The sequence below is a fragment of the Stereum hirsutum genome, assembly GCF_000264905.1.
Source record: "Stereum hirsutum FP-91666 SS1 unplaced genomic scaffold STEHIscaffold_8, whole genome shotgun sequence".
Classification (NCBI taxonomy): Eukaryota; Fungi; Basidiomycota; class Agaricomycetes; order Russulales; family Stereaceae; genus Stereum; species Stereum hirsutum.
The window spans coordinates 123,651-136,587 of NW_006763138.1; the positions used below are offsets into that span (position 1 = coordinate 123,651).

The 12,937-nt window shown below is 49.8% G+C and overlaps 3 protein-coding genes across 3 annotated transcripts; 2 read left to right on the top strand and 1 right to left on the bottom strand.

Annotated features, from left to right (window-relative positions):
• The first annotated feature begins 932 nt into the window (after positions 1-932).
• STEHIDRAFT_121799 (uncharacterized protein) lies at positions 933-3,850 on the top strand. Its single transcript, XM_007304659.1, has 10 exons — positions 933-1,380; positions 1,432-1,598; positions 1,664-1,716; positions 1,770-1,915; positions 2,107-2,204; positions 2,228-2,229; positions 2,325-2,604; positions 2,689-2,784; positions 2,871-3,276; positions 3,353-3,850. Exons 1-10 carry the CDS (start codon positions 1,193-1,195, stop codon positions 3,489-3,491), a joined length of 1,575 nt encoding a protein of 524 aa, XP_007304721.1. The 5' UTR covers positions 933-1,192; the 3' UTR covers positions 3,492-3,850.
• Positions 3,851-4,515: 665 nt separating this feature from the next.
• On the bottom strand, positions 4,516-5,037 carry STEHIDRAFT_111396 (expansin family protein; the record flags this gene model as incomplete). The annotated part of the gene is made up of 3 exons (XM_007304660.1): positions 4,516-4,680; positions 4,743-4,859; positions 4,915-5,037. 3 exons carry the CDS (start codon positions 5,035-5,037, stop codon positions 4,516-4,518), a joined length of 405 nt encoding a protein of 134 aa, XP_007304722.1.
• Positions 5,038-8,015: 2,978 nt separating this feature from the next.
• STEHIDRAFT_79768 (uncharacterized protein) lies at positions 8,016-11,863 on the top strand. The gene is made up of 22 exons (XM_007304599.1): positions 8,016-8,203; positions 8,265-8,321; positions 8,384-8,547; positions 8,607-8,751; positions 8,809-8,871; positions 8,929-8,940; positions 8,992-9,036; positions 9,099-9,181; positions 9,550-9,628; positions 9,702-9,708; positions 9,763-9,992; positions 10,052-10,154; positions 10,228-10,310; positions 10,364-10,457; positions 10,521-10,597; positions 10,657-10,737; positions 10,793-10,895; positions 10,953-11,102; positions 11,169-11,357; positions 11,413-11,535; positions 11,589-11,632; positions 11,694-11,863. Exons 1-22 carry the CDS (start codon positions 8,162-8,164, stop codon positions 11,706-11,708), a joined length of 1,989 nt encoding a protein of 662 aa, XP_007304661.1. The 5' UTR covers positions 8,016-8,161; the 3' UTR covers positions 11,709-11,863.
• Positions 11,864-12,937: the final 1,074 nt, after the last annotated feature.

Genomic DNA, 12,937 nt, shown 5'->3' on the forward strand with positions numbered 1-12,937 from the left:
TATGTATTGTTACGCTTTGATGGGACGACTTCCACAAAGGTTTACATACAATGATCCATGTTTATCTTACAGAGCTTACACTCCTGATGTTTGAGCTTAGGCCAGGTCCTTCAAGCTTCCCCAACGGTGGTAGCGCGCACATTCATGCTCCAGGACGCTGCATACAGTGTTGAAAGAGGCGCGTCCATCAGGTTCCGACGAAAACTGGATCTTTTGGGTGGCCTGCCGCCGCAACAATTCGTTTCGTCGGCCGTCGCTTCTAGTGTGCGGTTTGGGCAGGGAGAGGTCTTCCGAAATGGATCTTGCTTCACTGAAGACATTGTCTGCTCGGCCTCCTCTGCATTGAAGGGCGTACCGGCGTATATCAAACAGTCCGAACGCGCCAGGCAGTTTCGTACCGCCATCGTCTCTCGGATGTTTCGTTATTTCCGATCGAGCGTTTGCTCACTGTCTCCTCTCGTCTCCCTCAGGAAATACTCGGCCAATATCCTAATACGTTCGTACAGCTACTACAGAAGCGTTCTTTGGGTATTTCCTTGATGCGGTTTCGCCGGCGGCTCTCACTACTTTTAGTCCCGTCGTGGTGGGAAGAAATCTCGAAACAGACTGTGATGAGCTCACCGGGTGTCCCACAAAGTCTATACGTTCTATATGTGGTCCGCTGGCGTGAGGTCGCAGGGAAACATTGGCTGAGGTGGGACGCTTCCCGATGCCTGGTGGGACTGCATGGGCGTTCCGGCCTTGTGATTGGTTGTCGGAGACACGTGAGGCATGGTTCGGGGCGGTATCTTGGCTCGAGCACAACGGAAGTCCCTGGCCCGTTTATTTCTAGACTTCTTTCGCGCACAGTCGGACTATAAAGGCAGCACGTCTCGGGCTCTGATGCACTCTGAGACACCCTCCCCTCGCACTCCGCTTTCGTCGTCTCCGGACAAATTCTCAAAGCTTTGTTTTCCTGTGATTCGCCGGAGCGCGGAGTGGGCAACCGAATCCGGAACTCAATCCAAGGACTTCGCCACTTTGACTGAATACCTTCGATCTGTGATCCTGGTCCCAATTCGATTTATCCCGCCACCCGCGTCGCCCGCTCGTAAACGCAGTCGGAATTGCTGAATACGATTGACACGGAAGAACGCCATTCAATCAATCAATCCAGCGCTTGCCCCAAGCTCGCCTCAGACTTATATAAGGCATGGATCCCTCGACGGAGACGACTGGCAACTCACTTCCACCCCCAACGGTCCCGATGCGAAATTCACGTACCCTCGTTCTATGTTTCGACGGCACCGCCGACCAGTACGACGCTGAGAATACCAACGTTGTTAGGCTGTTTTCACTCCTACAAAAGGGCAATAATTCTTCCCAATTGGTATATTATCAGTATGTTTGCCTTGCACTCTGTCGTACCAGTGTTTACTCAGTATCCACCAGGCCAGGTGTCGGAACGTATCTCGAACCCGGAGTTGTTTCTCCTCTCTTTACTTGGGGGGCGAAGGTACTGGACGAGGCCGTCGCTTGGTATCTGCCACAACACGTCATTGGAGGGTATACATACTTGATGAGCAATTATAGTGTGGGCGATAAAATTTGTTTATTCGGTCCGTTTAATGCGTTGTTACTCCACCATGGTTTCCGCTCACGCATCTATCATCATGCTACACAGGTTTCTCCCGAGGCGCCTACACAGCCAGAGCTCTCGCTGGTATGCTCCGTGCTGTATGTGCAATATATCTTGTGTTTATTCCACCGTCGGACTCACGGCTGGACAGGTCGGTCTCCTGCCTAGAGACAACTCAGAGCAGGCCGGATTCGCATTTCGCCTCTACTCTTCAGAGAAGTTGTCGGACCAGCAGCTCGTGCCTGGATTTAAGAGGACGTACTGCCGCGATGTGACGGTTGAATTCCTCGGTGTTTGGTGAGCCACATATGCATATAAAGCTATTGAATGATCTCTCGATGGGTAGGTCGGGGACGTCGCACGTTCCTTGTCCGAGAGGCTCCGACAACGTCACTGCCTTCATATCCCAACATTCATGATGCCCCTTCAAGTCATTCGTTTCCGGGCGTCACATGTACTGATGAACATCTTTCTGTTCTCGTTCACAGGGATACGGTTGAAAGCGTTGGCATTATTATGACCAAGTCGCTGCCGTTTGTTTCAACTAACGATTCGATTCGCACATTCCGTCACGCTCTCTCATTGGTACGGTACCCGCTTCCAAAGTCTATCGAGTTCCTCGATGTCTAATATCTATTATTGATATAGGATGAGGTCTGGCCATTGGTCTTAATCTCATACGCCTGCTGCTGCTGATCATACGTTTCAGCACCGCGCCAAGTTCAGGCCCTCGCTCTATCATAGGCCGACCCCCCAGACCGCCATGACCGCCGCCGCGGAGGCTACCTCGAAGGATACGAAGAAAGAACACAGGCGTCCATTCCTTGACGTTGGATTCAGGCGCCGTCCCCGGCAATCGCTCGGTGACAAGGAACGTATTCTGCAACCCCCAGCCTCTGAGCAACACGAAGATGCGGCGAACACGGTCAAGCGGCCGGACTTCGTGACCGATTCCAAGGAGGTCTGGTTTGCCGGGTGCCATGCCGGTATGTCCTACTCTGTCAACGTTGATGATGTTACCGTTCGTCGACGCTGGCGCTGACTATAGCTTATCTCTTCCGATTACCGAGACGTGGGAGGCGGAGCAGTACCTGATGGAACGAAGTATTCATTGGCGGATATCACGTTACGTTGGATGGTTCGGGAGATCATGTTGAGCCAGTGCGGTGAGCCTACTTTCGCCTCTGACTCGAGCATCTTTGCATTGTATCATGAAGCCATCGCCTTATCAACTCATCACCTCTCCCTACAGGCATCATATTTGAAGACGATGCTCTGGAACGTTTGAATATCCCTCTCACGGTCATGCACTCCATGGGCTCGACTGGAGGAGGTCCACAGATACCCGATGCTGGAATTCTCCCCGCCCCTGTCCCCCAAGAAATTAGCGAACCGTATGTAGTTGCAGGCGCAAGTGACGCAGAGTCTCAATCTCGACAGCCACTCCAAACAAGCCGCTCCGGCCGTGATCTGTTCGTGCCAGGGAGCGGTCCGTCCCGAAGCCCGAGCCCGAATCCTTGGAAAGCGAGAGAAATCACGGATATGAAACAGCCACTCCACGATGAGATGAAGAGAAATATTTTGTGGTGGCTGTTGGAGATCATACCCACGAAGGCAACTTGGCAGGACGTGCAAGGAAATTGGCACTCATCCTGGAGGCACGTCTTTTCCTTGACGCCACTAATTGTCACCTGTATTGCACGCTGACTTTCTGTGGATGTGGCGCGTTGGCAGTCTGCACTGTGGACGAGGGAGATACGTGCCGCCGAACTCCCTATTTCATTCGAGCGTCAAGCTTCGAATGGACGACGAAGCTATGAACTACAAGCCCAAGGCGGTCTATCAGGCAGAGACTATCAAGTTCGTGGACTAAGAGTTACGGTGTTGCATTCTTCCTGTTCGTACCTGAACCGCCCCGTCCTCTTTGATTTCCCAGTGTTTATGTCTTCGAATGAGGATTTCCTTCTTCTTTTCTTGTTTGCAGATTACTCGAAGTATTGAATGGTCGTAGGCTCAGCATACGTTTACGGTTTATTTATTTGATCCCCTTTCCCTTGGCCCGTCCACCACGAACACGACAGCATTGACCATTACGACGACTCTGGACGAACATCATGACATCGAACGGAACGGTATCTTTATTGCCTACGAATATTTTTTGCCCAGATCGCATTAGCATTACCTTGCGTAATATCATTTCTTTAGGCTCTCCTTTGCATCCCCGCTGCATCCACCACTCTGTTGGTATGACCCTTTGTATACTAGTACGAATAGTTACGAAAGTCCTTTTGTAGGATAGGACCCTTATTGAATGTTCAACGACTCAGCATTTTCACGACGTGGATCAGTAAGAAAGGAAGAGACGGTTACTTGATCGGAGAGCGAGCCACAATACTGTAACACAGGGTGGCGTTCAATGGAATGTAGACCGCAGTGGCACATGCGTAATCTCTGGGGCACAAGATACAGGATGTTCAGATTCAAGCGGGAGCGTATACATTTCATTCGCAAGGCTAGTGATATATGTTAGGAATACACAGCAACCGAAAGCTCGACGCACGCTAAAAGCTACCAGAGCAAGCGAACCAAAAAGGACTACGAAACCAACAACCCAAAGAAATTGTATGAAAGGAAAGAAAGATCTACGAGAAGGCTGGGTACATATGTCGTCTAGAGTGTACGTATCGAACGTTGGATAGGGGATCAAAGACATGAGAAGACGTGGGGAAGGGGAAATTTTTAAGGGCGGAAAACAATATACTGCCGTTGGAGTCGTCAAGACGTGAAGTATGAAGGAATAAGTCTGAAAGAGAGCACGACACGAAGTGAGTGACAGACATGGTTACGAGATGAGGAAAACACACACACTATGATTCACTTCTTTTCGTCCAGTGTCTCTATTTCGCATCAAAATGCCAGCTGATAGAGAGCTCTCCCACATCGAGCGATGCGAGCTCAGAGAACACAGCAGGGGACATGTCCAGGTCGTAATAACCACAAGATTCGCAGCTATCTCTAAGCGTCGCTTGTACGCTCTTGCCATTAGCGCTGATGGTGAGCATCTGACGAAAACACAAGTGCTATTAGACGGATAGTAATGGAATAGGTGCGGGAGGCTTCATACCTGATTACAGTTTCCCCCGTCATTAGCGTCATAGAAGGACTTCGCCATCGCGACAACCATGCTGCTGCTGTCGTCGGTTTCGCCGCAATTTCCGAGGCCTGGATAGTACCATGTGCCCTGAAAGACTGTCAGCGACTCGCTAAGTGGTGAAAGATAGAATGGACAGACGTACTCTGCCAGTGTGCGTCACCCGCTTCGCGAGAGAGGAGTTGAAGAGCTCGGTGGGCATCGGCGATGCCACAGCCGACAGGATAAAGGTGCAGACAGCAAAGAGCATCATGAAGAGAGAAGACATCTTTGAGACAGACGGCGAGAGGTGTATGAAGAGTGGCGGGGTAGGAGAGTGCGTGGATGTGTATATGAAGGGGAGTGGCGGGTAGGAGAAGGCGTGGAGCTTGGATACCGACCAAGGTTTGAAGGCCCGTATTTATACGAGGGAGGTCTATAGGTAAAGCCCAACTTGCACATGGTGTGCAAAGCGTGGACGTCGCCAGGCTGCCATAAAGTTCACTGAAAAAAACAAGGCCTCACGAGAAAAAAGAAAATAGGGTTGGTCTCCCAGGAACCTCCGGAGAGACCGACCACGGAACCATAATAGTTGTGCTGCGAGACGGAGGTAAATTTTACGCCGTTGGCTTGTCCAAACCCGGGAGCAAACAGGTCCTGGCACCGTATGAGGAACGAGGCTCGGAGAGGGATGGACCGATCCGTAAGGGGATCAATAAATCAGTGAAAACCACAGAGGATATAGACACGAGGGCGATTGACATCATGGAGGCGTTTGGGTTGCATTATGAGCGTGTAATACGGAGACGGCGGTAGACGCTCTCAAGCAAGAATCAAAGCTGCATTTGTCCACAATGCAAGAGCGCCGAGGGAATTTTAGTGTTTACCCTCTTTTGTTTCTGACTGATTCTAGGCCACGACCTGCCTCGACTTGTGTATGACGGATTGACTGACACATCGGTTCCTGCCGTCGAGGCCCGCCGGTTTAATGAAGAGGGTGAGAGGGCGTTGAAAATCGAGACTTTGGTACATCGCAGCGAATGGCAAGGCCCAGGATGAGCGTCGCACACGATTTGGGGTCTTGGAATACATAAATTATGTAATTTCGGAGATAGCCGCATATATGTTGCAGATTTCCTTCTTCGCATGCTCAAGTCAACCCAAACACCTGTTACGCACACCATTGAGTATAGGCAGTCTAATCCACTCTATCGATGTTAGTCTCAGTACGGGAATATAAATGCTTCTGCTCATCTGGTTTATGACCTGGTTCATGTTGCTTTGCGTGCCCACTGTCTTCTTGTCCTTTCCATCTCCTTCCCTATACTATTGGAATATTCGACTCATTGTCTGGTTTCTCTCTAAAATGCTTAATTAAACTCAGTGGACCCTTTTCAAAGTCGGCCTACCTACCACTGGTCTTCACGGCACCCGTATTCATCGGCCTTGGCGATTGTCGGTGATAATGGATGCGGCGCTTTTGAACACTTGAACGCGCATCGATCCTCGGTTGGTCTTCAGGCTCATGCTCTCAGCCCGAGAATTTCTTGCTCGTCGTCAATGTTCTCGGCAACAGCGCACCGGGCGCTTTGACTTTACGCGGTGAATAACTCTCCGGGAAGTCCGATGTGATTTTTTTTAAATCTTGTGAGCGGTTACTACGTGACCCTTTTGCGATCTGGAAGCCTCGCGGGACTACACATGCGAATTGTCTTCACTCGGCCGTTTATCCCTGATAAAGTGTTTCTTCGAATACAGCAACGACGAGAATCTCGAGAATCTAATGTTGAGTTCAAGGAAAATTCGGACCTCCGTGTGTGCGGCCGTCGCACTTGTACTCTTCATCATGCATCAGCAGTGCTCAGCCTTCATCTCCTGTCGTGTCTCCAAGGTCCATGGCGCTGCCGTTCGTTTCGTGATGCCTCACCTGATCCGCGAGATTCCCTAACGATTTGCTGCAGGCGCCGGGGGTAGGGTTTCGTAGTTGTACATGAGCAGAGCTCAGCCTTTCACACTGAACAAACATTTATCCCTTCCTTCCTAGTAGCTTGCAGGCCCAGAACGCATGACAATGAACGCAAGATCTTTGCGTGCTTGGCAATGTGGGGTCAGTCATTTCTTGGCAATCTCGAACGTTAAAATTTGAGAAAGCTCTCGGTGCCTTAAAGTTGAGTGGCCGAGTTACATCAGAAGAGACCGAGGGTGACCATGGACCGTGCCTCACCTCGGCGGGACTGCAATTCCGTCAAGTAAACCGTCGGGGGCTGTGCCTAGACCATGCCCCCTTTGACCTGCCAGTGGCACTCTCTCGCCACTCATTCCATTTCTTTCTCAGCCCAAATTCAGAAAATGAGTACACCAAAATTTCATTCTCTCACAGACTGTACGGCACGGCGCTCACACGAACACTCCGCTTGGGGTCGCTGGCTTCCAACCAATGGTAGTAGCCTCCTGCAGGACTTTTACGGGAGTACAGTAAGAAAGTGATGAGAGCTAACGGCCCCGCTGTCAACATCGCGAGGTCCAACCTACAGTCTCGCCCAAGTACTGTCCGCTTTATGCAAACGGCGTCTCTCCTGCACGTTCTCCATATTTTGATGAAGCGCATAAGTAGACTGCATGCCACAAACTGCATGTCCAAGCCACGAGCTATTACCACCTCGTGCATCCGTTGCTTAATTTACAGGAAGTGAGCGCGTTGATCCCAACCTCGAGTTTAAAGATTTGCATCATAGTATAGGCATTGTTTCAACGAGGTTCTGCCAATTACGATATACAGAGCCTTTACCACGCGGCACGCAGACTGGGAAGAGTGAGGCGTTGTAAGTAATTTGGGGTAACTTACATGGAATGGCAAGGAAGCAGCATCCTGAGTTATGGAAGCGCAGGAAAACCACGTCTGCTCCTCTAGCTTCTGTTCTTCGTGACCAAAACGCTAACCCAGAGTAAATGATGCGATAGGAAGTGTGGCAAGTTTGTTTGCCCGCTTAGATATCCACACAAATCACAACGCTAGATATTTCCGAGTCTGAACCGCGCCAATTCATTGCATATAGCTATATAATTCGCCGTAAGTTGGGAAGGCTACATGGCTGGCAGGATACTAACATGATGGCAAGGTGGCCCAATAAGATATCTACACGCCACTCTGCACGGATCGGAATATTGCTCAAGTAAGTACTTATGTGACGTCAGCATCACGAGGTCCTGCCGGTTGAGGCCAAGCACTCGGAGCGATGAGTAGTACTACCTCTTTCTCCAGGCGTTCATCTTCTTTCGGTCTTGTGAGCACGGTGTAGTGCTGTGGACGCAAATCGATTGCGCATCGGTAGCAGGTGGAGTCTCTCAAAACAGATACACGAATTAATTCACTCTCCAATCGAGAATTATAAGCGGGAAGATCTGCTCGAGAAATGATGGACTCAACACAGATTTCCTACGGACACACCCTCCCGGTATGCTCGCTCTCTTCCCTGCAGCTTCCGACGCAAGGATTCAAACGCAGAGTATATAAAGGACCAGGTCGATCGCATCTCCAATCACTGCGCCGCTCAGCTCGACCTTCTCAGTGACGTAGGCCTATGCTGCTTACATTTGTACTTTCTTGAGCTCATGTACATGCTTTCATCCTCTAGATTCGTGACCTGTATCGAGAACGAGCAATAATTGAGAAAGAGTATGCTGCGAAACTCCAAGCATTGGCGAAGAAGGTGGTTGAGAAGAAGACGAGAAAGATGGCCTCTGCCGTCTTAGGTGATGAACCTACTAAGACATGGAACGAAGACACCATCAGTGAGAGGTGAGTTGTTTCATCGTGATTGCGCAAGACGAAAGACCTTTGATGTTGGCCCATGACAGTACACTGGATCGGGCATACTCGAAGATCATTGGCTCAATCGTCGAATCTGCGCAGGACCATATCAATCTCGCAGATGCGCTAAGTTCGCAGGTGGTTGATCCCCTCAAGTCCCTTGAGCGAAAGCATGAAGAAAACGTCAAGAAGGTGCTGCACCATTCGTTCTTATGAATTATCTCCTCTCGCTCATGTTATGACATACAGCAAACCCAATTCTATGAGAAAGTGTTGAATGACAGGAATCGAGTGTATAATGATCGGGCAAAAGTAGGTGTCTTTCACTCAAAGACGCCCGAAGCAGCCGATTCTGATAGACTATCTTAGAGCAAGCAGAAGGTTCGTTCTTTTAGATTAATCTCTCTAGATACACCTCTGATTATCAACTAGTATGACGAAGAATGTGTCGAGCTCGAAGCATATCGCCAGAAGCAGGTACGCTAGTCTCCGTACTCGGTGCTGTGACACCTCCGTTTCTCATATCTAGCTCGCGAAAGGATCGCGCGCAGTATGACAAGCATGCAGACAGAGCAGCTAAGCAATTCGAACAGCAACGTATCGACATGCTCAATGCCAAAAAGTGAGTTATCATTTTCATTAATATGATTTGGATGAAAACGGGCAAATCTCGCTGTGTTTTTCCGGACAGAGGTTCACATCAGTCTGCCGATTGCCGTGCAGGGGGCATACCCGTTCATCTGATGAAGTCGTGCTCACCGTGCACTCCTTTCCCAAAAAAGAATCGTTCAATATGGTACCTGGTCTATGATTTCTTTATGGACAGGGTATCCCGCAACCTTTGGCCCTTCTGAATCATTGAGTTGTTTCATCAGACTCAAAAAATAGGATGTGACACGCTTGCGTACGCGAGAAGGTTTCTCAATATTCATAGTTGTAAACTATGCTTACTTCGTTCTATTGTTGATGCTCATTTCTACACATCTTCAGCGTGTTTATCATATCGACAACAGTGGCAAACAAGATGAAGGAGAGATTCTACGCTGAAGACTTACCTGCTATCGAGAACGTAAGCTTGCCGTCACCGCTCGAATCTATCTTTTCATGCACTGTACTCATCTAGGTGATACCGTATCCTACAGCAATACCGTAAGTTTGGATTAGCATCGATGCCTGATTCCCACTCCTGACTCAATGTCACAGAGAGGCTCCAAGAACACCTCGTTCAAAAGTACATCAGCGTGCTACATCACGCTCAGGCTCTCCAGATCACCCACTACGACGTGCTCAAGACCCTGGTCACCGCTGCCGACACTGCACTAAGCGAGGTTGATGCGCAAAGGGATCAAGCAATGTTCATCGATTATAACATTCGTCCCTTCTCCATGCCCACCGACTGGGCGTTCGAACCTTGCGCGAGTCATTATGATACAGTACGCAAACATTTTGATATGGCCTGCACTCGTCTCGCACGTGGCTGACTTATGCACAGGGGGAGATGAGCGTGGACGACGCACCGAAGGTTTTCCTTCAAAATAAGCTGTCCAAGTGTCGATCAAAACTCCAGGAGTTGGGGCCGCTTCTGGATGGGAAGAGTGAGAAGCACGATTTATTCTTTCCCAAATCGCACGTTAGCTCAACAATAGGCCGATTCTTTGGTGACAACAGAGAAGGATGTTGAACAACTTAGCAAATTGGTGTCTGCCTATGCCACCAACGGATCCTTGGGAAACATCGATGAAGTCATTGAGGTTGGTCTATTGGTGCTCATCCTGGCGTCAGCTGTTCTCAACTTGAGACTTAGAGCTATCTGAACGCCGAACACCAAGCCACTCTCTACGCTACGTCCAAGACCATCCTTGACGCAGAGATAGAGACTGTCCAGGCTGCATTAGCCGGTAAGTTTAGATTTGGCCTCATGGACCATCACTTCTCTCATGACCCGCGAAACACGCATACAGGTGACGAAGGCTCTCAACAGCCCCACTCGTTCAAAAGCTCCTCATTCACCATACCGACTGAATGTGGCTATTGCAAGGTTTGTGAGCACGATCGCGAATTGCTAAGGAGATCCGAAGCTGATCTTTGAATTCGCAGTCTTCTATCTGGGGTCTCAGCAAACAGGGGAAAACATGCAGGCACTGTGGCATATCAGTGCACTCGAAGTGCGAGCTGAAGGTAATGAAAAACACTGTATGGAATTGTTCGACACTGAAATGCCAATCCTCGCCAGGTTCCTGCCGAATGCTCTGGTACCCGTGAAGCGCGGCATAGGTCATCGGCTTCTGTGAGCAGCTTATCTCGAACAGATAGCGTTCTCTCGACGAGCTCCAGATGTGAGTACTCCCTATACGCTTGACCCTCATCTGAAACGAGCGCTCACATATTTCCAGCCTCAATCTCTAGTAATGCTTCCAAAGCAGTGGCGCCGTCTGCATCCTCATTCGCCCAGACTAGTCTTGATACTCACGCAGAGAATCATGCGAGGGCACGCGTGGTCTTCGATTTCACACCTACATCTGCATTCGAGCTTGCGGTTCATGGTGAGCCCTCTCCGCTCATTGCTACACCACTTATGTCTGATCATGATGGTGCATATTTCTCCCCAGAGGGTGCTCAGGTGGACGTACTTGAGGACGATGATGGATCTGGGTGGGTCAAAGTCGCCGACAGCAATGGTGGGAGAGGCTTGATACCAGCGTCGTACATTGAGGCAATCGATGATACTGCGGGCGCCACAACGCCACGGTCTTCCACACCCACTGCAGTAACTCCGAATCAAGGCTCCGGACAGTACGGTCAGTGAATCCATTCTACGTGATGGGGTTCATCTCATTAGATCCGACTCCATAGTCCGAGCTATCTACGCCTACCAATCCCAAGGTGAAGACGAGTTAGGTCTTCAGGAGGGAGACAGGATCGAGCTTACCCCTGGGACAGCCGGTGGTCAGTATTATGCCGAAGGGTGGTGGGAAGGTAAGTACTCTGGCATCAGACCGCTCTGATCGCTGCTCATGGAATGAGTTCAGGAATCGACTCCAGGGGGACGAAGGGAATATTTCCAAGCAACTATGTAAGCTCTGAACACTCGCGTATTTGGCGTCCCAGTGGGCTTATTCGCGATTATCTCACAGGTCACATTGATTTAGAGCACCGACGATCGCTCACCACACATCATATGCGGCGGACTTATAAGTCAGAGTTTCTCCAGCTCTACCGTTCACTGGATAAACAGTGTACGCCTTACGCTAGTAACGATGATTTGCTTGAAGTATCGCAAAACATATGCTATACAAAGAATTTCAAGGACATAGCGAAGGTCAGACTGAGTATGCGCAGAGATGAATATTGCCGCTAGTTACATTGCTACCAAAATCACCCTTGAGGGCATGGATCGCGGGATAAGGTGGCCCGGGATTGCGTGTGATCGTCTCGTCTGCGTTCGTGCTGTATTGAGGGTGGCCCACGATGACGAGGTTTTACTGGGCTATTATGCGGTCGATCTTTTCAAGCGACCTCGTGTTGTGGTGGGCTGAGGATATAGCGCTAAATGTGGCAAGTTGTAGACTAGTACAATAGCTCGCAGCTGAGGTCCGCATGAAGTACTCCGGAACCACTCAGAAAACCACAAGGTCCTGTCCTCTGAGCCCAGCCTCTCTCGGTATTCGTGATTCACTCAAATACAAGTCGGTAGTAAGTGTATACTTCCAAAGCCCCTCTTCGTCCCGGCTCTAGGGTTTTAAATCTAAGCTAAACCCGTTCATTGATTGGATAACTTCTTGCCCTGTAGGAACACCATCCCGGAGATTTTTCTCTCCTCACTTTGGGCCGGTGATTTTACAGCTTGCAGCAACAGATACAAAGATTCGATGAAATCAGGGTCGACCGCTGTAACCTAACATTGGGCTGGTCGGAGCGGAGAGTTAGTTACGTCGAGTGAGCATGGAAGAAAGTTAGCAAACATGAACCAGGACACACGATGGATAATACCCATTGAGCAGCTGATAGCGCCGCTGTTATGTCCTTGATTTCCCATCAAGCTATCGATAGTCATGCACACCAGAATTGACGTGCTTCTTCCCAAAGATATGCTCAATCTGTCTGGAAAGAGGAACAACAAGAGATTGGTACGGGTGACCCGAGAGCCGCATTTGATGAATCCGAGCTCGCATTCCCAGGTGCGAGATCCGACGGTAGAGACATCGATATCGCTCGCCATTGACCCCCTCTCCGCTACTGTCTACATCCAGGAGACCATAGATGATGGATGGATGCAGGTACCGGGCCGTCGTGGAATTTATTCGATGGCGACTGAATGTTCAATGTCGCGGCTCATCGTTTAACTGCAGTTCTGCTCCATGAACTCATGCAGCCACAT

Coding starts and splice junctions, on each gene's coding strand:
- STEHIDRAFT_79768 (XM_007304599.1), top strand. CDS start 8,162: ATGATGGACTCAACACAGATTTCCTACGGACACACCCTCCCG. Junction 11,358..11,412: donor TCAAGGCTCCGGACAGTACG/GTCAGTGAATCC, acceptor CCGACTCCATAG/TCCGAGCTATCTACGCCTAC. Junction 11,536..11,588: donor TGCCGAAGGGTGGTGGGAAG/GTAAGTACTCTG, acceptor GAATGAGTTCAG/GAATCGACTCCAGGGGGACG.
- STEHIDRAFT_121799 (XM_007304659.1), top strand. CDS start 1,193: ATGGATCCCTCGACGGAGACGACTGGCAACTCACTTCCACCCCCAACG. Junction 1,381..1,431: donor TCCCAATTGGTATATTATCA/GTATGTTTGCCT, acceptor AGTATCCACCAG/GCCAGGTGTCGGAACGTATC. Junction 1,717..1,769: donor TCGCTGGTATGCTCCGTGCT/GTATGTGCAATA, acceptor ACGGCTGGACAG/GTCGGTCTCCTGCCTAGAGA.